The 27,834-nt window shown below is 38.0% G+C and overlaps 2 protein-coding genes across 2 annotated transcripts; one reads left to right on the forward strand and one right to left on the reverse strand.

Annotated features, from left to right (window-relative positions):
- Window positions 1–4,235: 4,235 nt before the first annotated feature.
- Window positions 4,236–5,722, forward strand: LOC133854124 (MLP-like protein 31). Its single transcript, XM_062290209.1, has 2 exons — window positions 4,236–4,422; window positions 5,457–5,722. The coding sequence occupies exons 1-2, from the start codon at window positions 4,236–4,238 to the stop codon at window positions 5,720–5,722; spliced, it is 453 nt and encodes a 150-aa protein (XP_062146193.1).
- A 16,399-nt stretch (window positions 5,723–22,121) lies between these two features.
- Window positions 22,122–27,364, reverse strand: LOC133858683 (uncharacterized). The gene is made up of 7 exons (XM_062294156.1): window positions 26,695–27,364; window positions 25,976–26,239; window positions 24,002–24,518; window positions 23,104–23,303; window positions 22,883–22,995; window positions 22,652–22,792; window positions 22,122–22,415 (listed from the first exon to the last, which is right to left on the reverse strand). The coding sequence occupies exons 1-7, from the start codon at window positions 27,232–27,234 to the stop codon at window positions 22,334–22,336; spliced, it is 1,857 nt and encodes a 618-aa protein (XP_062150140.1). The 5' UTR covers window positions 27,235–27,364; the 3' UTR covers window positions 22,122–22,333.
- Window positions 27,365–27,834: the final 470 nt, after the last annotated feature.

The raw sequence follows: 27,834 nt of genomic DNA on the forward strand, positions 1-27,834 counted from the left end.
AATAAGAGAAGGAGGGGGCTACACTTCGACGTGAATCTCAAATGGATAATTTGAGACAATGCTTGGAGGCATGTGGCTTGGGAGATTTGGGTTTCATTGGTCCCTGTTTTACTTGGAATAACAGATGAGAGGATGAAGATTTTATCCAAGAGCGTTTGGATCGAGCTATGGCAAACCGGGAATGGAGTCTCACTTTCCCCTTTGTAACTGTGACTGTCTTGGCTGCATCACATTCGAATCACAATCCTCTTTCGATCCAATTTTCTGAATTTCAAGAGGAGAGGCAACAATATCGAAGGGGGTTTGAATTTGAAGAAGCTTGGACTAAGGATGTGGAGTATAGTAGTATAGTCCAATCGACTTGGGGAGGAAATAGTTTTGGAGAATCAGATATTCGGGTAGTTCAGACCAAATTATCTTCGTGTCAACACGAGTTCTCACGTTGGAGTAAAAAGAAATTTGGCCAATCAGAGGAGAGTTTAAAGAGAAAGAAAAAACAGCTCCTTGATCTTTAATCTACTTCGAGACCGGGTACTGCTATGGACATTAAACGGATAAAGGCAGAAATTGATGAGATTTTATTAAGGGAGGACTTGCACTGGAAACAAAGCTCAAAATAGAATTGCTTCCAAAATGGGGACCGGAACACTCAATTTTTTCATTCTTGGGTGAATCACCGTCGGAAGATTAATACTATTCGAAGTATCATAGATGGGGTAGGCCAGGTTTGGAGAAAGAAGGTAGATTTAAGTAAGTTGTTCCTTTCTTATTATAGTGATTTGTTTGCCACTACTAATCCTACTGGCATTTCAAATTGTTTACAATTTGTGAATGACCGGGTTACTCCAACTATGAACCAAAGGCTTCTTCAACCTTTTATGGAGGAGGAGGTTTGGGTGGCCCTTTTCCAAATGCATTCTCTGAAGTCTCTGAGTCCAGATGGGTATTCTGCAGGTTTCTATCAAAAATCCTGGGCTGTTGTGGGCAAGGAGGTGACTCGGGCAGCTTTATCAGTTTTAAATGGAGGGTCTATTGAGGCTGGGCTGAATGCCACTAACATTTGCTTAATTCCTAAGGTGACTAATCCTACAAGTGTGACCGAGTTTCGGCCAATTAGTCTATTTAATGTGCTTTATAAAATAATCTCAAAAGCCATTGCCAAACGGTTGAAACATGTGTTGCCTCATATCATCTCACAGGAACAAAGCGTATTCCTTCCGAGAAGGCTCATAACGGACAATATTTTGGTGGCTTTCGAAACATTACACACTATGGATACGCTGTTAAAGGGAAGGGAGGGTTTCATGGCCATGAAATTGGATATGAGCAAGGCCTATGATAGGCTTGAGTGGGACTTTTTGGAAGAGATGATGAGGAAGCTTGGATTTGATAATCGGTGGGTCAACCTTTTGATGTCTTGTGTCCGTACGGTATCCTATGCTATTCTTGTTAATGGACAGCCTTTTGGTCAAATTATCCCGACTCGAGGTATACGTCAAGGTAACCCTCTATCATCTTGTTTATTTATTTTATGTGCGGAGGCAATGTCGACAATGATACAACATTCAGCATGCGAAAGCTCTATTACGGGCATTCCCATTTCTCGAGGAGGGATTCGGATCAACCATCTCCTCTTTGCCGATGATAGTCTCCTATTTTGTCGGGCAAATTTAAGAGAATGGGACCATATACATCGACTTCTTGGGCAGTATGAGGCAGCTTCAGGGCAGCAACTAAATCATACGAAAACGTCATTATTTTTCAGCCACAATACCCGAATGGATGATAAGATTTTAATCCTAAATGGTACGGGTCTTAACTCAACAGCAAACTTTGAGAAGTACCTTGGCTTACCGGCTCTAATCGGAAGATCTAGGATCTCCACTTTCAATGGTATAAAGGGTAGGATTTGGAATCGGATAAATGGATGGAAGGAGAAGTTCCTTTCCCATGTCGGGAAGGAAGTTCTCCTCAAATCGGTCATTCAAGCAATCCCCACATATACAATGAGTGTTTTTAGGCTTCCAAAGACATTATGTAAGGAAATAAATGCGATGATGGGTCGGTTTTGGTGGGGACACAAGGAAAACCTATCTAAAATTCCTTGGATGTCTTGGAAGGGAATGGGCAAGAAGAAATTGGAAGGAGGGCTGGGATATAGAGATTTGGTCAGTTTCAATATAGCCCTTCTTGCAAAGCAGGGTTGGCATTTACTGAAATTTCCACACACACTGGCAGCAAGGGTGTTTAAGGAGAAGTATTTTTTTTTAAGGTGATTTTCTGAGCTCTTCATTGGGTGCTAAGCCATCTTATGCATGGCAAAGCATTTGGGGTTCCAAACGACTCCTCAGAGATGGTATTATGTGGAGGATTGCTGATGGTTCGAATATTAAAATTATGGGGGATAAATGGCTACCAAACACTTTTTCTCACAAAATTCAAATTCCAATTCTAGGGATAAATCTAGAGGCTAAAGTCAGTGATTTAATTGATTTTACTATGAATTGGTGGAATTTAGCTGTAATTGAGCAATTATTCCCAGCTGATATTGTCGAACAAATATGTAGCATAGCCATTTCTCCTCGGTGTATGCAAGACCGGGTGATCTGGGCAGGTACAAAAACAGGGCATTTTTCAGTAAAGAGTGCATATCATCTTGAAATGGAACGTCATTCAAGCACACAAGGAATTAACTCTTCTGCAGCTTTGGTTACGCCACTGTGGAAGAAACTCTGGGAGCTGCATCTTCCACGGAATGTCTTGCTTTTTCTTTGGCGAGCTTGCAATGAGATTCTGCCCACGAAGTCTAATTTATGCAAACGCAGGATTACTGATGATCCTCTCTGTCCCACGTGTGGAACAGAAGCCGAGTCTACTGTCCATGCCATTTGGAGTTGTGAAGCAGCTAAGACTGTGTGGAATGAGAGTCCAGTTCAAATCCAGAAGTGCTCGGTGATGGAGACTAGTTCTATGGATTTATTTGGGAAATTGAATGTCAGATTGGAGAAGGAGGAGATCGAATTACTAATTATGATTGCTCAGAAGATATGGTTTAGGAGGAATCGATGGGTTTTTGAAGGAGATCTTGTGCCCCCCATTTGTTTGATGAAATGTGCGGTTGAAGATCTAGAAGAATTTCGGAAATCCAGTGAAGGCGAGCTATCAAATGCCGTTCTCGGTTTCAGTCCTCCAATAGTGAAGTGGTCTCATCCAATGGGGAATGTGATTAAAGTGAACTGGGACTCAGCAGTCAGTCGCCGAAAGAAAATGATTGGGGTTGGAGTTGTTGCACGGGATTCAATTGGTTGAGTAATTGCTTCCTTGTGTTGAACACAACGGTATATTATGGACTCAACAATTGCATAGGCCTACGGTGCGCACCAAGCAGTGGAATTTGGGCTCTTTCTGGGTATTCAAACAATTCTTTTGGAGGGCGATGCTTTAGAAATCACTAACTCTCTGAACAATACTGAAGACAACGCTGGCAAGTTTGGCAACTTTATTGCGGACACTCGTGCCGTTCTTCGGGGTTTGGGTCTTGGGGTGTTTCTCATGTAAAACGGGAAGGTAATAGGGTGGCACACACTCTTGCAAAATTTGCTATTTCTTCTGAGCAAAACAAAGTGTGGTTTGAGTCTTACCCGACATGTCTGTCGGGACTCGTAAATTCTGAGCTTATTTTGCCAATTAATTAATGATATTACAAAATCCCTTCAAAAAAAAAAAAAGATTTTGGAGTGGATACAGGTTTTATTTGCTGATTATTGTAACAATAACATATAAGGACAAAGCCAATCATTGAACAAAAATCTATTAGATTTTCGTTAATTGGTCTATAAATCTTTAACTAATAAAATCGATTATGGGTGACGTCGGTCCCTAGAATCACGAGGCATGAGCTGCAATAGAAAACGTGTTAATTAATCTGATGAGATTTGAAAACATATTTACAACTATAATAATAAAAAGAAATAATTATTTTTTCAGTAGTGACAAAAACAGGTAAGGTAGATCGAAAAGATTCAACAACCCACGTGAAGATGTCCCAAGGAATGGGGACATATAATCTGTACGAGCGCAGCAGGGGAGTGGTTGACAAGATTTATTTTTCTAATACTGAAAAACCATCTATTTAAGCCTGTTTGATCTTCTCCAACTCATGCTCATTGCCTCATATTGTGTATTGTTAGTATCTGGCAATCTGCAACCAGTTGTGTAGCTAGCTAGCTTCAAAAATGACTTTGTTTGGTAAGGTGGAGGGTGATGTAGAAATTAAAGCTCCCGCTGAAAAGTTTCATGAGATTTTCAGTGGCAGGCCACACCACATATCCAATGTTACTCCTGAAAAAATACAGGGTTGTGCTTTGCACGAGGGTGACTGGGGCGTTGAGGGCTCTGTCATCTACTGGAATTATGTCCATGGTAAGCCCATTTCATATCACACATGACCATCTGTCCCCAACACAGTTCTACCAATTTGCTCTACAAATTGCTAACCATCGTTTTAGACATTTAATTAAGACTAGTTCTTCATTTCACCTCACAATTAATATGTTGGTTAATATCTCCCCCAAGGTCTAAACTTTCAGAAGACGTTTTTATTTTTTATCTCAAAGCTTAGGTAAATATATTCAACAAAAGCTAACTTTTTGTTTTTTGTTCAATTTGGAATTTTCTATCTTCTTTTTTCACCTAAATATTTTGTAATTTCTAACTCTACGAGTATTCTCTCTGTCCCTCTTCATTGACGCCATTTTAATCCCCTCTCTTTTTCTTGTTGGGATTCACAAATTCTAGTTTTAAGATTGAACAAAACAGTGAGGAAATAAGGTATGCATTTTTCTTCCCTTTTACATCTCTTTTTGTAGGTTAAATCTAAATACTCAATCATATCACACTCTTATACAATTGGGTTGATATGGCAATGTCTATTAGCTCTTAAATATTTTCTCTTTTTAATAAAGGTTGATCAAATTGTTTATAGGCACTACTACATCAGTTCAGTTGTATATAAGAGTGAGACGTAAGTTGAATTTGTAGCATTAATTACTCCTATGTACATCATAGGGTAATCTAGTCTTACCCCACGGGTGTATCAATTATAATCTTTCGTGAACCGGCCATTTCGTAGACCGACATCTTTTTATATCATAGCGCAAATCTACCTTTAAGAAACTTATTTGGTACATTTAAATTAAGTTTGAACTATATATATATATATATATATATATATATATATATATATATATATATATATATATATATATATATATATATATATATTTGTGCTTGAGCACGTTATATATATAGTTATATTATGCATACGCTACTCGTACTGTGGTGGCCATGGGATCTAACATGCTTTGAGTATACCTATTATATCTCTCGTTTCCTTGGCAACAGCATGGTCTTATCAATAGCTTTAATTGTTTCTTGTCGATCTTGTGAAACCATAGATGGGGAAGCAAAAGCTGCGAAGGAGAAAATTGTGGCAATAGATGACACAAACAAGTCAATCACTTTCAAAGTGATTGAAGGGGATCTCCTGAAGGAGTACAAGGACTTCGTAATCGTTGTTCAAGCTACTCCCAAGGGTGAGGGCAACTTGGTGCATTGGACCATGGAATACGAAAAGCTGAAGGATGATATTCCAGAACCCAACTCATTGCTTCAGTTTCTAATTGATGTCAGCAAAGACATTGATGCTCACCTCACCGCATAGACAAGAAGGTTATTTTGCGTCTTGTTAATTACTATGAATGTACTTCTACAATAAAAGATTGGGAGTGGCACTGCCTCCCGTGTGTTTTTTTCTATCATGCAAGTCGATCTGTATGTGAATATTATTCTATCATGTAAGTCTGTATTTGATCCATATATATATATATATACTCTTATGGGTCAAATGTATCTTTATTGCATTCGGGTCTTTTGTAATATGTTTTATGGACTGCAAGTTATGAGTGTTTTCTTCCTAGTATAATTTATATGCGAATGTTTTAACAGTAATGCTATTTAGTAGATTGGTACACAATTGTCATACAACTTAATGATGTGACAGTAAAAATCAATACTTATAAAAAAAAAAAAAAAAAAAAAAGGTTAACTTTTACTGCAACGCACTAAAAAAAACAAAAAAGTGATTTAAACCATTTGTTTGAAGCCATTTTAAGACATTAAAACGGCTCAAAACGGTTTGAAAAGTTTTTTTTTTTAACCGTTTTCCAAACGGCTCCACATATCAAGTATTAAAATCTCAATTTGAGCCGTTTCTAACACTGGCTCAAACCGGTTAGAGCCGTTTTAAGGTCCCTAAAATGACTCTAAATTTTTTTCAAAAAAAGAAGTCATTATTTTTTTTAGAGCCATTTTAAGGACCCTAAAACGGCTCTAAATTTTTTAAAATATATATATATATATATATATATATATATATATATATATATATATATATATATATATATATATATATATATATATATATATATTATTTGTTTTAAAGCTGTTTTGGGGTCTTTAAAACGACTCTTAAAAAAAAATTTAAAAACAAAATTATTTTTTTAAGTCGTTTTAGAATTTTTTTTTTTTTTTTAAAAAAAAAAAAAAAAAAAAAAAAAAAAAAAAAAAAAATTGAATGAACACTCAGTTAAATTTCTGAAACCCAGATCCAAATGCCCAAGTTCCATCCTCCAACAAAGACTGCAGCTTTACCAAGGATTCGATACTTACTTGTTTCCTAGGCCAAGGTCAGGATCCCACATAACAATGATATTATATAAGTCAATCTATCATCTGTCATAGCAACACGCTCAAGCCCACAAGTATCCGCTACCTTCTTTCTCTCATTCTTGCCAATAACCAGACTAAATTTCAAAGCTTTTTGCAAAAAGCCATCTGGGAAACTCGCGGATTTCCAGATCAAAGCTCCCTAAGACAGACAGAATGATAAGCACAAAAACTGAGAACAGTAGACATTAGCGCCTTCAATAAAATGGAAAGAACGCTCTAACAAATCTTTCGACTTGATCAATAAGATCCTTCAACCAGATTTAATAAGTTCAAGAACGCAAGCAAGAAAGACAAAGAGGACCTGATTGTACAAAACCACATGTCAAGAAAAACAAATGAAAGAAAGAAGTGGGCGACGAAAGTTACCAGGAGATATCTGGGCTTGAGGATTTCTCATCGAAATCAACGAACTCAATGAGGAGATATCTTGACATAGTTGAGATCCGGCGAGATTCAGAGGGGATTTTCCTTCCCCGTCGAAGGAAAATCGGCCCCGATCTTCCATGGTGACCGGTGACCCAAAAAACAAAAACAAAGCTTAAAAATAATAATAATAAAAAAAAAATTTAAAAAAAAAAGAAAAAAAAAAAAAGAAAAAAAAAATGGCTGGATGACAACTCTTTCTCCGGGTGGTGGCGACCGAGTTGTGCGGCCGGTGGGGTGAGTACTCGTCTTCTGCCAAAAAAAAAAAAAAAAGGAAAAAGAAGAAAGATTGATGAGAGAGTCAGATTGAGTGAGGTCAGATTGAGTGAGACAGAGAGACGATAGAGTTGAGATTTATTTTCAGAAATAAGAAGAGAGAGAGAGAGTAGTAAAAGCTTGAGTTGAGAGAGACAGGTTGTGTCCAGCCTTTTTGAAAAAAAAAAATCAAAATTCAAAAACACGTGAATGTTTTTTTGGGGGGTTCGTGTCCTGTGTCCCTCTCTCCCAAAAAAAAAAAATGTTTAGGCTAGTTGCTTTTTTCTTATGAACTATTAAAAAATGTGTGATGCCCTCATGAATTACCAATTCGATCAAAATAGAGCATTCAACTATCAAAGACAACCATTTTTCACATTTTCGTCAATTAGAGGGGTTAAAAGAAACAGTCAACGTATCATGTGCCGTTTTGTATGGGGGCATGTTGGAAGATGATGGTAGTTCATGGGGGGGAAAAAATGAAGAAAATGAGGATAAAACAGCGTGTGACGGTCAAGTGACCCATTGACTGACGGAAGGGGGGAAAATGGTTGTCTTTGGTAGTTTAATGCTCTATTTTAGTCGAGTTAGTAGTTCATGGGGGCATTGCGCATTTTTTGGTAGTTCATGGGGGAAAATGTAATTTTCCCAAAATGTTTAGAGCCGTTTTCTTAAAAAACGGTTCTAGTCGAACCATTTTATGGCAAAAACAACTTTAATTAGAGCATTTTTTTCGAAAACGGCTCCGATCACTAATTTTAATTTTTTAATAAAAAAATTTTATATATATATCTACTAAATAAGCATATAGTACACTAGCTAATTAAATATAATATACGGTTCCAATAGTTTTTAATTTTTAATAAATTTATTAATACATTTTTTACTCAATTTATTAATATATGTTACATATGGTACTTAATATTTATAAGTGTGTATATTAGTTAACATATATACTAACTACTTAGCTCTGAATCAAAAAAAAAAAAAAAAAAATTAAAACCAGTTTTTATTTTTATTTTTTTTCTTCTATAATTTTTTGTTATTTTATATTTTTTTAATTTAAATAATTATATGAGGGGTATTTTTGTCATTAGGGGAACCATTGACACTTTTTGGTAGTTTGAGGGGGGACATTGACACAATTGGTAGTTTAGGGAGACATTAACAATTAAATGGTAATTTGAGGGGGATATATATAGATCATACTACGATCGATCACACATGATCGTACCACGATCAATCACATTGATCGTACCACGATCCATCACATTGATCATACTACGATCCATCACATGATCATGTGTAATCGATCACGGTACGATCTTTGTGATAGATCGTGCTACGATCATGTGTGATCGATCGTGGTACAATTTAAGTGTGATCGATCGTAGTACGATCCATGTAATTGATCGTTGTACCATCATGTGTGATTGATCGTTGTAGGATCTATGTGATCGATCATGATAGGATTTAAGTGTGATCGATCGTGGTACGATCTAAGTGTGATCGATCGTGGTACAGTCTATGTGATCGATCGTGGTACGATCATGTGTGATCGATCGTGATACGATCATGTGTGATCAATCATGGTAGGATCTAAGTGTGATTGATCGTGGTACGATCATTGTGATCGATCGTGGTACGATCTATGTGATCAATAATGGTACCATCCTGTGTGATCGATCATGGTACCATCATGTGTGATCGATTGTGGTACGATCTATGTGATCGACCATGATAGGATCGATCAAAGTGTGATCGATTGTGGGACAATCTATGTGATTGATCATGGTATGATCTATGTAATCGATTGTGGTTCCATCATGTGTGATCGATCTTGGTAGGATCGATCAAAGTGTGATCGATCATTGTAGGATCTAAGTGTGATCGATCGTGGTACAATAATGGAATCAATCGTGGTACGATCTATGCAATTGATCGTGGTGCGATCATGTGCGATCGATCGTGGTAGGATCTAAGTGTGATTGATCTTGGTACAATCTATGTGATCGATCGTGGTATGATCTAGGCGATCGATCGTGGTACGATCATGTGTGATCAATCGTGGTACGATCTATGTGATCGATGATCGATCATGGTACGATCAATGTGATTGATCGTGATACGATCTATATGATCGGTCGTGGTACGATCAATGTGATCGGTTGTGGTACAATCTATGTGATAGAACGTGGTACCATCATGTGATTGATCGTGGTATGATCTATGTGATTGATCATGGTACGATCTATGTGAGACATTTTTTTTTTTTTTTTTGTTTAAACGGTTGCAATTAGAGCTGTTTTTATCAAAACGGCTCCATTTCGAACCCTTTTTTGTTTAAACGGCTCAAATTAGAGCCACTTTAAAAAGGGCTCAAAGTTGAGCCGTTTTAAAAAAAAAAAGGCTCTAATTAGAGCCATTTTAGTTACAACGGCTCCAATTATAGTCATTTTAATAAAAACAGCTCGAATTAGAGCCGCTTCTGTTAAATCAGCTCAACTTAATTTGAGTTGTTTTAGTTAAAACGGCTCCAATTAGAGCTGTTTAAACTAAAACAGCCCTAATTAGAGTCGCTTTTTAAAAGCGGCTCTAATTCGAGCCGCTTTAACTAAAAACGGTTCCAATTAGAGTAGTTTTGTTAAAACGGCTCTAACAAAAACGGGTCAAAAAGCTTCTTTTTTTTTTTTTTGTATTGACATCATCTCAATTGTCCATGTGTCACTTGCATCAGTCTATTAAATAGCATTAGTCATTTTTTAAATTGGGGGCTTATTGACGCAATTTATTGCTAGGATATGAGGTCCTATTACAAGTTACTTATCTTCTTCTTTCTTTCCTTTTTCTCACTCTCTCTCTTTCTTTTCTTTTTTTAATCATATGGAGCTTTGCTATATGTGTTTTATGATGCTTGTTTCAACCCCCATCGATATCTATTGGACATTCTTTTGGAAGATTTGTTTGCCAAAGTATTGGTCCAGGAGGGTACATCCCGAAAATAGGACTTAGAAGTTATTAGTTTCGAATAAGGATCCGCAATAATTACACATCCGAATTGTTAGTAATTTAGGGAGGTAATGTGAGAGACCTTATATGATATCCAATTATATTGTTGCGGATTGAGCCTACTATTGTTGGGCTTCTTTTTGAATAATTGGGAAAGGCGTTGATGGGACTTCTAGACCGGATTGGTCCAACTAGTATTGGACCCAGTTATGATGCCTAGTCTCCCTTTTGTCATTCGCTCTAGTGATGAATCATTGACACAACTATTGTCTTCGTATGGCGGTCGTAATTGTATAGCTAATTAATTTTAATTTGGATGCTTAAGTTGTGTGCCGAATCTCTTGACCTCGAGGAGCTGATGGTCTCCCACATTTTGCATTGGGTCGCCGATCATTCAATAGCTTGCTACAAGGCACATGACCCTGCTCTGGGTATTCATTTTGCTTTGATCGGCCACATAGCGAAAGGTGCTTTGGCGTACATGACCATGTGCTTGCCAAGTACATGGCTACATTCTGTCCAATTGCTAAATGTAATCTGGTTAAGGGTACTTGACCACATATTGGCCAATTGCGCAACACAATCTGATTTGGGGTACATGGCAATATGTTGGTTAATGCCTAATATAATCTAATATGGGGTATATGACCATATCCTTATCAATTGCCCAATATAATCTAATTTAGGGAGCAAGACCATATGCTAGTCAATTGCCCAATAATCTGATTTAGAGTACATGACCGTATGCTAGCCAATTGCCCAATATTAATTGCTATGGGGTTCATGACCATATGCCAGCAATTTGCCCCACAAGACAAGCCATAAATTACTAGAAATTGGTGATTTGTTAGCCATACTGAGGGCTTCTAATAGCTAGTTGCGTCATGGGTCCTTAGTAATGGCACTTTGGCTAGGCTGCAAGCTTTTGTTTGCATTGCTTGTGTAACAGGTTTTCTGTTCTGATTTAGGTTTTGGAATAGATCTAGGAAGAATAAGGTGAAGAAAATTCAAATGGATAGATTCAAATTGAAAATTTCATAAACAGGCAATTTTTTTGAGGATGCCTTCCCTCCAAAAACTTGTTCATACAATTCAAAAGTTAGTTATTATTCTCATTGGCTGGGGGTTATATACTGCCCTTACTCCACCTATTACAAAACGCACGAAACAACCCCAAAACGACTTATTCTCCTAACACAGTAAAACGACTTATTCTACTTAATAAAACACAACCGGTTCCCCTTAGCTCAAAATGCCCCCGTTTAACCCGCTTGAGTGAACTCCAGCTGTCTTCCAAATCTAGCAAGCTTCCACAATTTTCTGTCATGTGGAGCCCAAGCACGACAACCTTATCACTTCACTTCTTCAAGCTTGTACACACTTTTGTTCCTGTGTAAAATCCACTCTCAACTTCCTTCAGTAAAATGCCTGTGACAGTTTGGCGGGATCATGGTCATTCAGCGGCCTTTCGATCGTGTAGCAGCAACCCCATAAAATCTCGTTCAGTGGGATTATGGTTGTCCAGCAGCTTGGTGTCTGTGCAACAGTGATCTCTTAATAGAGGAAGAACAGTACTAGAAGTAGCTCTAGCATTCCTCCTCTTAAAAATAACACAAGTTGGTCTAATGTCAATAATACCTTTTGAAAAATAATCCTAGTGAGCCCTTTTAATTTTGTCGGTCTATAAGGGTGAGCTTGGGGTGTTCCTTTGAATTGGGGCCTCTTTTAGTCTGGCATTTAACGTGGGCTGGCATTCCTTGAGTCCTAAAGAAATAGCCCTTAACACATTTTGAAAAGCAATTTGTGTTTTTAAAGAGAAATAAACATGAACGGGAAAATCACAAAAATAAGAATGTGCTTATTTTTTGTTTGGGTAGATTTAGACTTATAACTTTAAAGGGGTCATTGTGTGACTGTCCTCACCGATGAAAGGGGGTGGCCGTGTGGAGACCTTTGCCACCTCTAACCCATTAAGTTGGCCGCACGTCCACCTCTGACCTAAAGTAGTGGTCATGCGGCCACCTTTCTGTCATGAAGTGGTGGTGGTGTGTCCACCTATAATCTGAACAGGTGGCTATATAGGGCTAGCCCGGACCAGGATAAAAGTTGTCGACGGCCATCCCTCTCCTTCGTTAAGGTTGGTTATGTTATTGTTGACTTGAATTTCAAGCCTTGGTGGAGCCCCCTCTTCGGTAATTAGTTATTAAGTTTTTGATGGAGCTTACTTCTTCTAGAAGTAATGAAGTATACTTGCTGGATAAGTATTGGTGAGCAGGGGTGGGCATGGGGCAAGGTGGGGCGGGTTTCCGCATTTTTTGGCCCCGCCCCGCACCTTTGCGGGTTGGAAATTTCCAACCCGCAAACCACACTTATTAAAGAGTAACCGTGCGGGGCAGTTCACTGCGGGGCGGGTTCGCGCGGGGCGGGGCGGGTATTTTGAGTGGCATTTACGTAATTTTGATTTTATTTTGTAAAAAATAAAAAATTCAAAAAAAATACTGGTTTTTTAAATAAAAAATTAAATTCATATTTCCATTCAAGAACATTTTTCATGGATTAGCTTTTTAAACTAAAAGTCCTATTAATTATAAGATAAAATTCTAAGAAACATGATTTCTATTTTCTCTCATCAACAAAGCATAATGAATAAATGACAAGAATAAAAAGCTATAATATTTCACTATTCTATGTCATCAATTTTCTTGTCTTTTCCAAAAGTAATGAAAAGATTATTTCAAATAACAATACAATAAAAATGTGTACACTTTAATATCCCATGAAATTGAACCATAAAAATTGTATTTCTCACACAATGAAATGAGTCCACTAGTTAGTAAACAACTAAACATGCAAAAATATAACAGTCCATTGGTTAGTAAACATGCAAAAATATAATAGTGAACCAAAACAATTTAAAACAAAAGGAAAAAATGAAGAAGATGAAGAGAAAGAGAGAGATTCCCTCTTCTAGCCTTCTAGTTTTCTTTCTTTCCCCCCCTTTTTTTTTTCTTTTTTCTTTTTTTTTTTTTCTCCTCCTTTGTGCGGGGCGGGGCGGGGACCCGCGTTTTTTAAAAGTCTAAACCCGCAACCCGCCCCGCCCCGCATAAATTTCTCAAATTAGGATCCTAACCCGCAAAAAATCTCGAAAATCCGGTCCTCTGCGGGGCAGGGTGGGGCGGGTGCTGCGGGGTGGGGCAGGTGCTGCGGGTTGGGGCAGGTGCTGCGGGTTTTGCACACCCCTATTGGTGAGGCCATGTCGCATTACTACTTAAAGAAGTATTTACTTTACTTCTTCAAGAAGTCTACTTGTCTACGAAGTTCCTTCATCATCTCTTGTTATAAAATGAAGTACCAGTGTGTGGTGAAAATTAGACCACCGAAGAAAAAAAAAAAAAGGATCCAAACCGACGCAAAAAGAAAAGAAAAAGGGTTTATAACCTCTGTTACTGTACAACAAAAGGAACAAGAGTTCCTTTTGTTTTCTTTTCTTGAGTGAGAGGGAGATCTAGGTGTATTGGAGCTCTGGGCTTTGAGTGATTTTCTCCCTGCAACTATTTTAATAGTGAATTTTCTCTGCATCTTCTACAGTAGATGTACCTCAATTTGAGGGAACCACTTAAATTTTGGTGTATTGTGTGATTGTTCTAATCTTTTCTTGTCTTCTTATTTTTTGCATTTCACGGGTCCTGGAAAATATGACTTATTTCTTAACAACTGGTATTAGAGCCAATTTTGGGTTCGGGTGAGAGCGATGGCAGGAGAAGAAGGGAAGATTGGGATCAAAAAATTCATTGGCATAGATTTTGGATGCTGGAAAGTGCAGATTGAAGACATTCTCTATGGGAAGGATCTCTATCAACCTCATTTGGGAGAACTGCCTAATGACATATATGATCACGACTGGGCCCTGCTTGATCATAAGGCCCTGGTAGTTATCAGATCATCATTGTCAAAATCAGTGGCACACAACATTGTAAAGGAGAAAAACACAGGAAGTCTAATGGCAGCTTTGTCAAGCATGTACGAGAAGCCGTCGGCTAACAACAAGGTGCATCTGATGAAGAAACTGTTTAACCTGAAGATGGCGGAAGGGACTCCAGTGGCACAACATCTCAATGAATTCAACACCATCATAAATCAACTATCCTCGGTGGAATTGATTTTGATGATGAGATTTGCGCGTTGATCATCTTGGCATCTTTGCCAAATAGCTGGGAAGCCGTGAGAATAGGTATGAGTAACTCTACTGGTAAGAGTAAACTTAGATATGAAGATGTCAGGGATTTGGTTCTTGGTGAGGAGGTCCGCAAGAAGGATACTGGTGAAACCTCCGGTTCTGGTACAGTCTTAAACCTTGAAAAAAGGGGTAGAGGTCAAGAAATGAACTTTCGGAAAGGCATATCTAAATCCAGAAAGGCCAGAAGCAAATCTAAGTTTGGGCGACAACCTAAGTGTTGGAACTATGGCAAGACAAGCCATTACAAGAAGAATTGTAAAGAACTAAAGAAGAAGAAGGCTAACGATGATTCTGCAAACGTCGTGGCGACAGAAGAAGTGCAGAATGCTCTACTTCTCTCTGTTGATAGTCCTCTTGACTCCTGGGTTTTGGACTTAGGAGCCTCATTTCATACTACAACAATCCGTGAAATTCTCGAAAACTATGTTGCGGGAGATTTCGAGAAGGCGTACCTGGTTGACGGATCGACACTAGAAATTATGGGCATGGGTGATGTTCACATAACAGTCCACAGTGACTCGGTATGGAAACTACAAAAGGTCAAACATGTCCCAGAGCTGAAGAAGTACCTGATCTCAGTGGAGAAACTTGATGATGAAAGACATTCCATTAACTTTTATGGCGGTAAGTGAAAGGTCAGCATTGGAGCCAGGATTTTGGCCCAAGGATACAAAACAGGTACTCTCTATATGACTACAAATATTAGATATACAGCTCCTGTTCTAGATGCTAGTGTCAATTCAAACTTGTGGCATCTAAGGCTTGGGCATATGAGCGAGAAAGGGATGAAGGTACTGTTTTCTAAACGGAACCTACCAGAACTGAAGTCAGTTGAGTCTGACATATATGAAAGCTACATCCTAGGGAAGCAGAAGAAAGTGAGTTTCGTAAAAGTTGGCAAAGCACCTAAGCTAGAGAAGCTGGATGTGGTACACACGGATTTGTGGGGTCCTTCTCCAGTGGCATCTCTTGGAAGCTCACATTACTATCTTACATTCATTGATGACTCAAGCAGAAAGGTATGGATTTTATTTCTTAAAACTTAAATCTGATGTATTTGAAGTTTTTAAGAAGTGGAAGGTCATGGTAGAGACAGATACTAATCTCAAATTAAAGTGCCTAAGATCAGACAATGGGGGAGAATATGAAGATGGGAGTTTCAAACAGTTCTATGTGGTGAACGCGATTAGGATGGAGAAAACTATTCTGGGAACGCCACAACAGAATGGCGTGGCTGAGCGCATGAACAGAACTCTCAATAAACGTCCAAGAAGTATGAGACTGTATGCTGGACTGTTGAAAACTTTATGGGTTGATGCAGTAAGCACTGCTGGTTACTTAATAAACAGATGACCTTCAGTTCCTTTGGGCCATAAACTACCTGAAGAAGTCTGGAGTGGAAAGGAGGTAAATCTTTCTCACTTGAAAGTTTTTGGTTGTGTTTCATATGTCCATATTGATTCTGATGCTCATAGTAAACTAGATGCTAAGTCTAGAAAATGTTATTTCATTGGCTATGGGGATGAGGCATTCGGATATAGGTTTTGGGATGATCAAAACTGGAAGATCATTAAAAGTAGGAATGTTGCTTTTAATGAGAATGCTGTGTATAAAAATGATTCTAGTGTAGAGTCAGCAAGTATAGAATCTGAGGCTGAAAAGCTTGAATTTATCAACCTAGATGGAATTCCTAAAGGCGTAGCTCAAAAAAGGAATTCAAAAACTGAAGAGGATCAACAAGTTGAAGATACAACAGATCAACAAACTGAGCAGGGTACACCAACAGTGGTTGTCAGAAGGTTTCTCAAAAATATTAGACCTCCACAGGGTTATTCACCCTCCCTGTTTCATATTTTATTGACTGATGGCGGCATTCCTTCATGGTGAGTTGGTAGAATAAATGTATATGTAGCAGCCACAGGGATTCACAGTGCAAGGAAATGAGAATTGTGAGAAGGTACATGAGTAATCTAAGGAAGCAACATTGGGAGGCAGTCAAGTGGATTTTGCGATGTCTGAAAGGAACTTCAAATATGTCCATTTGCTTCACAAGTTCAGATTTGAAGCTGTAGGGTTACGTGGATTCTGATCTAAGCAGGTAATGTTGATAGCAGGAAAAGTACAGTACTACAGGGTTTGTATATGTTAGTTTTTGGCCTCATTCTGTTTTGGACAAAAACACTTGTTTGTAAAGATGATTTATCACAGGGATTCCAGTATTCAGAAGTGCTCCAAAAGACTCTGCACTACTTGCAAGTCAGAAGAATTCCGGTTCCCTGTCAACCGTTCGGACGATGTGTCATCCCGTCCAGACGCTCATCTGTCCACTGTTCCATCCGTCTGGACGACGTGCCATACCGTCCGGATGCCAGACAGACCAAGCATCATCCGTCCGGACGACTTGCATTTCCGTCTGGACCCTCCACTGTGTCGAGAAGTTTCTATCCAGCTTGCATCTGTCCGGACGACTCAGCAGCATGTTTGGACGCCTCTCAGCACTCGACCAACTTCAGATTCTTTCCAAGTTCAAACATGAGAAGATTGATTCAACCATCCGGACGATGTGGTATCTCGTCCGGACGCGCGTCTCTTTAAGGCAAGAATCACAATTCAAATACACCCCGTCCGGACGTCAGTCGGTCCAGACGCGCGTTCAACATATAATGAAATTGCCGATTCAACTTCAACTGTCCGGACGACTGCCTGCCATGGTCCGGACGCGCACTCATCAGATATGGAAATTGTGTGTTGAAGATCAACCGTCCGGACGTTCATCCCCCATGGTTCGGACGCTCGAAGCCTTATATGGAAATTACTTGCAGCGGACGTGCGACCGTCTAGACGATGCGCCATACCGTCCGGACACGGCTTTTAAACAGGAAAGATTTCTCAGCGAATTTTTCAAAAAATCTTGTCGCACAGTTGTCCGTCTGGATGGCCATGACCACCGTCTGGATGGCGACCAACTGTATTTTGCCTGACGCTCATTTGAGCCCACAGCTTATAAATAGAGGCCTCTGGGCATTGAGAACTGTAAGAATTTGGTATTGAATTCCACTAGTGCTCAAAGAAATTCTTTTGTGAGATTGTTGAGCTAATTAGTTTCCTCTGAAGCCATTGCAAGTGTGCTGTTGCTGCGCTACAACTGAAGTCTATCTTAGGGGTTGGCCCTAAGGTAAAGGTATCCATTAAAGACCCCTTTCAGGTAGGAGACCTGGTTGGAAGGCGTTCGTGCTGGGTTACATGTTACCACTGCATCGGGTATATGTGAGTGCTACTATCTTGTATCTACTCTTGTCTTCTGAATAATGGATATCCTGGGTTTGGCTGCCCCGGAATGGATTTTCTCTTAATTGAGTTTCCACTTCGTCCACAAAATATTTATCTCCTTTAATTCCGCATTTAATATTTTGTTGCACACTGTTCACACACACACTGTTAAATTAGAAGTCCATTTAATTTTTCAATATATACCCTAGGTGGTACAGTTGTGTGTTGGGTTTCAAAGTTGCAGAAAATTGTTGCCACTTCCACAACAGAAGCTGAATATGTAGCCGTGACAGAAGCTGGGAAGGAGATGGTTTGGCTATATAGTTTTTTTGATGAGTTGGGAAAGAAGAATGAGAAGGGCGTTCTACACAGTGATAGTCAGAGTGCCATTTTTCTTGCAAAGAACCCGGCGTATCATTCAAGAACGAAGCACATTCAGTTAATGTATCACTTCATTCACTCTCTTCTTGAAAGTGGATAATTATTGCTTGAGAAGATTTGTGGAATTGAGAATCCAGGAGATATGCTGACAACATGTGTATCTATTGAGAAACTGAAGTTGTGTGCAGCTTCAGTTGGTCTTCAAGAGTGAGGACAAGTGAAGGAGACGTCTTGAGAAAATTTGTTCTTTGGGACTTGATGAAATTCAAGTCAAGTGAGAGCTTGTTATTGTTGACTTGAATTTCAAGTCTTGGTCGAGCCCCCTCTTCGGTAATTAGTTGATAAGTTTGTGATGGAGCTTACTTCTTCTAGAAGTAATGAAGTATACTTGCTGGATAAGTATTGGTGAGGCCACATTGCATTACTTCTGAAAGAAGTATTTATTGTACTTCAAGAAGTTTGTTTGTCTACTAAGTTCCTTCATCATCTCTTGTTATAAAATGAAGTGCCGGTCTGTGATGAAAAATAGACCACCGAAGAAAAGAAAAGAAAAAAAAAAAAAAAAATGCCCAGCAAAAAGAGGATCCAAAGTAAAGCAAGAAGAAAAGAAAAAGGGTTTATAACCTTTGTTGTTGTACAGCAAAAGAAATAAGAGAGTTTCTTTTATTTTCTTTTCTTGAGTGAGAGGGAGATCTTAGTGTATTGGGACTCTGAGCTTTGAGTGATTTTCTCCTTGCAACTATTTTAATAGTGAATTTTCTCAACATCTCATACAATGGATATACCTCGGTTTGAGGGAACCACTTAAATCTTGGTGTCCTGTGTGATTGTTCTAATTTTTTCTTATCTTCTTATTTTTCGCATCTCACGGGTCATGGGAAATAGGACTTATTTCCTAACAGGTTATGCGGTTACCTCTCTTATTTCTTTATTTATTATTATTTTTTCAAGTAATATAATAAGTCTGAATTTACCCGAGCCAAAAATAAGCACATTCTTTTTTCTAAAACTATTCATATAAGAAGGAATGAAAAGTTTTCTTAAAAGCCTATAGTGTTTTATCTTCGTTTTTTGAAAATTTTATGTGTTTCGTGTGTTTGAAAAGTGAATGTTTGTTAAACGTTTTGAGAAAAGTGCATTTCCATTTTTGAAAATAGAAAAAATGTTTCTTAAATTTTAATAAACATACTCCTAAATGCCGTTTAAGAAGATGAATAAAATATCACCATGTGGGAAGGTAGAGAGAGATGTAGAAATCAAAGCTCCAGCAATATGTTTTCATAAGATTAATATATGCAGACGCACCTCATAGGCAAGGCCCTACAGCCCTGACAAAATACTGAGTGTTGATTTACCTTGTTAAAGTGAATTCAGCCTCTTTAGCCTCTTCCATGTGTTCCTCAATTCATGCAACAAATCAACAGCCTCCACATGCAGCAAATCAGCAGCCTCCACAAACTCACCTGCAATCCCCACAAAGTCATCCTGCATCCTCCACGTATTCAGCTTCTCATGCAACAAATCCAAGTCAACAAAGCACCAACTGACAGCAGCCTTTGACAGAAAACATGTGTCCATGTTTTCCGCAAACAGCTGTAGCTGTAGCTGTAGCAGCCCCTGCATTTAGTTCTTGCCCCTACATTCAACTCTTCTGCACTCTTCACAGCCGTGTGCCTAAGACAAGCCTCAAGAGGAGTCTTCTCAAATTTCCTGCTTTGGTTTTCCTCTTTTACTGATCATGTTAATCCCCTTGATTCTTAGCTTCTTGTAGTAACAATTCTCAGCTCTTGTACAAACCTTTGTACAAATGCTTCAAGTTGACTTGGCTATATATACAATGAACTCTCATTGTTTTGGTTTAAGTAACCAAACAGTTTTTTCTAAGAATTTTCATACCTGACGGTGAATGGGGAAGGAGGGTTCTGTCATTTGTTGGAATTATAAGACTGATAAGAGCATTCGCATATTTTTCTCTAAATTTTAGCTAACAGGTTATTTTTCTATTTTACTTAAAAGGCTGTTTTTTTAAAAAATAAAAAATAAAAAAATAAAAAAAAAAAAAAAAAAATACAATCCACATTAGAATATCTTTTCTTTCTCTACACCATTTAAAAATTATTTCTTTGTTTATTTTTCCAACGGTCATATTTTTTTCCCAGCAACCAGAACTCGATTAAAGCACAAACATGTCAAACAACCACAACTCACCCAAAAAACACAAAAAACCGAAAAATCAAAAATCAAAAATCAAATAACAAAACAAACAAACCCAAATCAAAACGAAAAACCCAAAGCATAAACAAGCATCACTCCACAAAACACAATTAGAGGTGGAGAGGCGCAATGGAGAGCTATATATACTTTAAGCTTTATATGTAAATGCATGTGTATGCATGTCTTCTTCAACTTAATTAGGGGAGAGTTGCAGTGAGAGAGTAATGCTAGAAGTCTCCATCTGTTCCTCTAAATATGACGTGACTTTTAAAATCATTATTTGATCAAAATTCAATAATAATATATATATTATAAATCAAATGGTAATTTTAAAAGTTACATCATGTTTGGAGGAACACAAAAGAGACTTCTAGCATTACTCGATGCCAGTGAAAAACTACAGTAGAGAGGCAAAGATGCGCTCGGGGGAAGCACAGGGGAGAGTAATGAAGCCGAAATAGAGGTGGAGAGGCGCTGGGGGACGGCACAAGGGAGAGGCAAAGAGGTACCGGTGTTCCGGAGAGACGCTGTTGAGGTGTAGTTTTCCTTACCAAATTGATTACTACTGCTTCAGATCTTTATGTAACTTCACTGTTGTGGAAAGTATTGGAGATAATAATGTTTGTCATCCTCACTCTCACCCCCAAGTCATATCTCTCACAAATAAGGAGACAACCGAAGACACTGTGTGCGCTGTCCAAGTTGAGGAAAATCGTTGACTGCAATGGATCCTGCATTCAGTGCTTTATATTTTTCCTTATGTGTTGTTACTTCCATACTTGTTTGTAATTTAGAATTGGAACGATTTACTTTCCATACAAATTGTACATTTCCTTTCAAGACTATTAATCTCTGTACACTGTATAAATACAAACTACAAAGCAACAGTACCCAATGAACCAGTGGGCTGATTACAACAATTACTGTGAGATCATCTTTGTTAATATGGTATCAGAGCAATAATAAGACCAAGGTCTGATCCTTATGGCGTCTTCTCCTTCCACCAGTTCATCCGATTCCACCAACTTCCCCCACTCGATCTCTTCCATCAGCCACTACCTCTTTGCAATCTCTCAATCACACTATACATGTCAAACTTGACCGAAAGAACTATCTTGTCTGGCGCACTCAAGTTGTTCTAATTATTTCTCTTTCTATTGGTTCTGATCATAATGCTATGAGATTTTAGAGCATGCATAGTAGTAAAGGCTTGAAAGCTTTTTAGGGCGTCAGAAACCCCGACCGTTAGGTTGGCTAAACGTTGAATTAGTAGCTTTGTATCACAAAATAAAACTTAACAAAGACTATATATATAATTCAAATGTAGGTCAAAAATAGATGTAGATTCTTATCCTCAATTTCTTTAATTATCATCTCTGGATGTCCATTTTGTTTCGAAAATTAACGTTTAGCCATTAATGCAACTGTTGACAGGGCTCATATCAATTTGATTATGATGTTGAATCACACAATGTTGAAATTATTGCATATAAAATGATGAATTAAAGACTTGTATTCATAAGTCTATCTTAGGAAAACAACCTCCAAAAAAGTTCGAAAAATTTATAGCAATTTCACTCATACAAGGCCTACTTTGTTATTAGGAAATTAAAAGAACAATGGTATATGCACACCCGAACTGTACACTATTCTAGTAAAACTTATATGGCAGATACATCAATTAATTAATTGTTGTCAATTCTTTTATCCTTAACCTCATTTTACCTACTTTTAGAGGAGCTTGCAACGACTTAATTAGTCTATACGCCCGCTTTTTGCAAACTTGTCAATCTGACTAATGTCAAGGATTCTATCCATTCCACTTGCCACGAGAAACCTACAATGTTCCAAAACCATAAATTATATATCAAATCATAATTTAATAAAAAGTAATTCTATTTAGTAGACTCTTATATAACTGGATGATGTGCCAATAAAAAATTTAAGAGCTGAGTCTTACTATCATGTCATTCAGTTATACGGTAGTTGTAGATAAGTCTACTAAATATAAATAGCATCAAACATAAATAAATATTTGTGTGGAAAATGATGGGCACGCTCGATATGACTTACTTATCTCTTAGAACTCTTGTCATGGATTGGCAGCCACCGCTGACCAAGGACTGCATATTTACAGCAATATTTGGGTTGTGAATACTCTGCCGAAGGTGAACCCATCCATGTTCTCCATGCTCATCAGAAATTACTCTAACCCTAAATTTGCAGCATTATAAGACTTTCAATTAAAAACTAAAATATACAATTAAATACTGAGATTTGCAGCATTTTGTTTTTCGGTGGCACCTGTACATGTGAGCATCAATGGAAGCTGGTGTGTCATTAGAGTCCACAAGGCATCCCTCGCTCACCCAACAGTCTCCACAGGAGTCCAGTTCCCACCCTTGAAGCCGACCTTCCTATAAGTAAATGATAATTTACTGAAATTAATTAAAAGCCTCCGTGTTTATTGGATAATGATTACCATCAATTGAAAGTTTGAAGTTTGTGGTAAATTTTGTAAGTACCTCAATGTAGCTTCTAAATGTATCTATTGCCTCAACAGCTTTCGCCTTTGCGTGTCGAGGCTCGGAGATGATGTTCATTCTCAGATCTATCGATTCCAAAGGTTCTTCAAGATCTTTTATGAGACTACCTACCCCTTCATCCGATCCTGCAAGCTTCATCCGCACCATTTCAATGATGATTTTTACCACCATGTAAGCCCCTATAGACAACGTACAGATTAATAGAAGATTTTGTTAGTAAATAAGGATAAAACAGGCAATATATTAACGAATGCTTCCAGAGTGCGTACGTTATTGAGTCATTTTCTTTAAGAAATTGTTTGCCCTCACCAATTTTGACGAATTGGTATATGCACGTACTAGATTAGAGCAAATATTTCTCCTAAAGAGTTTGGTTAACACCCTCAAAGTTTCTATTCTATCTAGATAGAGAGACTTGAATTTTAAGAACACAAAAAAAAATTCAGAGAGGAATTTTTATGGGTCCTCAAATTAAAATTATAACTAACCATTATTTAGTAAATTCTAATCATTAGTAACTATTACTTAATCTTAACCATCATATCAAACTCAATTCATTCTTAATTAACATTGACTTTACTAAAAGTCCCGATCTAATCGTATGATCAAGCGTCAAGTGTGCCATAAAGGTGCCACTAACTATTTTGCACCATAATAGATCCACCCAAACAAGTGGATACACTCAAACATTACTTTAAAGCAATATCTTGGTATTAGACTATTAGTTAAACCTAAAAATGTCAATTTGACTCTTTTTTTTTTTTTAATGCAGGACTCTCTTCTTTCACGGCTGTTGAAAACCTTCAATTTAAAACATTATATATATATATAGAAAATGGAAATCAGAAGCAAAAGATGCATAAACTAGAAAACTAACCGTCATCAAGGAAATGATTCTCTTTAAGCGCACCATGGCCGGATGTTTCCATCATCAGATGCGTTTCAATACCATCGTCGTTCAATTGAACTCCCTTATCGATAACATTCCGGTAACCAACACGATACAAGCAATGATGACCCCCTCTGTCGGTAATATATTTTGTAAGAGCCAGACTTGTACGAGCGTCGGTCACTATGTTTGTTCCGGGGTGCTCCCTCAGAACGATGGCCGCCATGAGCGCAATGAGCTTATCCCCATTGATTGGGTTGCCTTCGTTATCGACAACGCCACTTCGGTCGACATCAGTGTCAAAAACAATTCCAAGATCAGCGGAGTTCTCTAACACTGCAGCTCGGGTCAGCGCCATGGCAGCTTTGTCTTCTGGGTTGGGAATATGGTTGGGGAACATTCCGTCTGGATTGAGGTGTAAAGAGCCGAAGGTGTCTGCTCCAAGCTTGTCTAGGACATCCCACGTGAAGAAGCCACCCGATCCATTCCCAGCATTCACAATTATCTGCAAATTTCGGTGGATATATGCAATGAAATCAAAAATAGTGCAGTGGAGCTAGAAGTTTTTACTGGAACCGACCAAAGCATGAATAAAAATAGATTAAGATACGGGTCAGAGTATGAATAAAAAGTATATTAACATTGAAGATTAAATTAATAGATAAAAAATAAAATTAGTCTGCATTCGATCAGTATTAACAAAAGATAATTTTTTTTTTTTATATTTTTCAATTTTCAACTCAAACAACTATTAAAATAGAACCGGACGTTATGTTATAACTGTGCCATTTCAGCTTTTACATTGATGCCTTTGCCTAATTAAAAATTCTTTTAGGTTGCTCTTGGAGGCTATTGCTCATGCCTAATTTTTAATCGATAGATTTAGATTGTTACTCATGATAAATTTTGGTTGTTTAAAGCTTGAGTATAGAATTGTTTATGCTATAATAGGGAGAAATTAAGGTTAACTATTTTTTACCCAAATCAAAGAGAGATCAAGATTCTCTCAAATTATTTGTCCGAATTTGAAAGAATCTTGTTAAGTGATTGTGCATGATAGACCACTTATGAGATCTACCTAACCGGATAAATAATTGGGCAGTTCAATTTTTATTTGGTCATGAGGTAGATCTCATAAGTGATCTCTCACAATCACCTATCCAAATTCTTTAAACTTCAGTCAAATAATTCGGAGAATCCTAATTCCTAAAAAGATGGAGCATTTGTGCCTTGTGTTTTGGTGAGGAATGACAGAAATGCCCCTAGCTTAATTGGATGTAAGAGTGAAGTGGCTGGGCTACAATGGTATTGATGTTTGAGCCAACAATGTCGCTTATTTTCTCCTGGACTACTATTTACAAGCCATACAAGCCCATAATATAATGTTAAAACAACTTGTTTTATTTAATTTTATCATACTAAATAGACTTGGTGTAATTAATTCTCAATAAAAACTTAATAAACTCTATCCAGTAAATCTTCAAGTGTGATTTGAGCACACTAATCTATCTTATTTTTATTTAATCACAATAAACTCATTAAATAATTGCTTGAACGTTACACATCCCTCCCCCCTTCAATTCTCGGACTGCCAGTATACTTTCTTCATGGGAGTAGGATAAAGGCTCAATATTTACTGTAAACCCATCCGAATAGGCAAAAACATACACAGACAGAGTGTATATATATACCTGAAGAATGAACAACACAGGGAGTATAATACCTAAAGAAGTTAACTAGCACATATGCAGATTAATTATGGGCAGAGATTTTGGAGAGCCAAAATTATGGGATAAGGCTATTGAAACACAAGCTTGTGGACGTGCAATTTTCGCGAATTGGAAAGATTTTCCACATATGCAGTCACGTGCATGGTCTAACACAAAAAGAAAACAGAACAGAAACAAACAAACGAATTAATCTACATACATATAGGAACAAAACAGAATATGAGAGAGGTACCTGAAATCCTTGCAGTGGAGTGTCGTAGTGCAAGGGATGGTTGACTCTCTCCTTGATGATGTCCCGGAGGTGCTTCGCATAACTGCTCATGAAATCAACTCTTGTTGGAGGATTGGTCAGCATGGTTGAGAGTTTTGTGAGCCTATTTGCATACTTCCGGGCAGCTTTGTCGCATATTTCCTCCACTTCCGGCGAGCTCAGCCCCCCTTTTTTAGTGAAAAATTTGAGACCATTACGGGTGTAGGGTAAGTGAGATGCCGTCATCTGAAATCACAGCAATTAATTTCAAGTACTCTTCAAAAATCTCAATTGGTTGCCTCTACATATGTGTTATAACCTATTCTTATCAACTGATCAGCTTTGTGGAACAATCTTAAAAGTTGGTATGGAAAATATATGAGTGTGATGAGTAGAGACTAAATTTCTTGTTACTAAAACCCATAGGAATTCAAAAGTTTTAGTAAATTAAGGTGAACCGAGAAGGTTAGCTCGGGTAGCAAGTCTTGACCTGGCGTCTCATGAAACATCAGATCTAAAGTTTAACCCCTTTTAAGTGTAAATAATTTGTTGGGGCCACACCCGCGAGCAAAAGCTTGAGCTTTACCCGATCCTTGTGAAAGGGGCGTTTTGCACCGTGTCCCACCAATCTAGTTGGTGTGAAGTCCGAGATACCCCGTTTGTAAAAGAAAAAAAGTTTTTGTAAAGGTGGGCAACGCTACCATTATGGAAGCATCGTAAGCAAAAGCAGGCAACAATGTACTCATGAAACAAGCTGGAGTAGTCGCAAGCCCTATATCAAACACTGAACAACCAGCACGAGAAAGACCTGAAAACACTGCTACACTCAAAGATGGTCCGGATATTCGGGGATCCCTGCCCAGAGAAACCCTAACATCTTCAGCAGGTACTCCTCTTTCCTTCTCCAAGCCATTGATAACCCATTCACCGAAGCTCTCTGCAATGGCTTCCACAGCCGGTGGTGTAAGGTCCACTGTTCGACCCTTCTCACCTTCCAACGCCACCCCACGAACATCGGACCCGTTCTGGAGCCTCCTAATCCTGTCCACTTCTTCATCCGCCACAACTTCATTATACTTTGCAGTGCTAGAAGAATTTACACATGTAACTTTTGCTAAAGGCAGTGAAAGTGAAAAATTAAGATGATTTGTGTGGAAAGGCCTTGTTGCGGAAGATGACGGAAAACTTGTTTTTCGGACATTGCCTTGCAAATGTATTGACAGTGTCGAAGTGGAAGCCATTTTTTCCGTTCAAGTTAGTGCTCTCTTGCTTTGGTTCAAAGTTTTTGTGGACGCGAGTTTTGGACCAAGAAAACAAGTTGGAAAGATAAGATTCACCCAATAAAACGGAACCCTACAATTCCATGTTCAAATATCTTGGGAAGGGAAATATCTTCAGAGAAACTTCCAAACTTCAATATATACATATTTTTTTTGTTGTTTTATTTAAGCCATGAAGCTATTTTTTTACATGATGTGCAATTGATATTTCTAGATAAGACGAAGGTATATTCTTGTTATGGTACTATTGAGGTCACGTGTCTAAATTTAGTAATATAATTGAATTTATGAAGCTTACTTTATCTTCAATACCATGCAATTTGGATAAAATTGATTGATTTGCGCGTAAAATTTTGGATTCTTATTTGTTTGAGTCATATGGCAAGTGGGATAAGAAAACCGTTATATGCAGATTACAGATGAGACTGGGGTATGTGAGAGTTCTAGTTGAAATGAACGTAGACTCAGAATTCCCTAAGGAGATTGAATTGGATGTAGGAGGTGGAAAAAAATTATTGTTGTAGTTGAATACCCATAGATTTCAATGACATGCACTGAATG

The sequence above is a fragment of the Alnus glutinosa genome, chromosome 1 (genome assembly GCF_958979055.1).
Source record: "Alnus glutinosa chromosome 1, dhAlnGlut1.1, whole genome shotgun sequence".
In the NCBI taxonomy this organism is placed as follows: Eukaryota; Viridiplantae; Streptophyta; class Magnoliopsida; order Fagales; family Betulaceae; genus Alnus; species Alnus glutinosa.

What these genes read in the sequence shown, in the direction of transcription:
- LOC133854124 (XM_062290209.1), top strand. Translation starts at nt 4,236, where the DNA reads ATGACTTTGTTTGGTAAGGTGGAGGGTGATGTAGAAATTAAAGCTCCC. An exon ending in CTACTGGAATTATGTCCATG is followed by an intron (nt 4,423 to 5,456) that starts GTAAGCCCATTT and finishes GTGAAACCATAG; the next exon opens with ATGGGGAAGCAAAAGCTGCG.
- LOC133858683 (XM_062294156.1), bottom strand. Translation starts at nt 27,234, where the DNA reads ATGGCTTCCACTTCGACACTGTCAATACATTTGCAAGGCAATGTCCGA. An exon ending in GAATCATTTCCTTGATGACG is followed by an intron (nt 23,304 to 24,001) that starts GTTAGTTTTCTA and finishes CGTTGTCTATAG; the next exon opens with GGGCTTACATGGTGGTAAAA. An exon ending in ACAAGAGTTCTAAGAGATAA is followed by an intron (nt 22,416 to 22,651) that starts GTAAGTCATATC and finishes GGAACATTGTAG; the next exon opens with GTTTCTCGTGGCAAGTGGAA.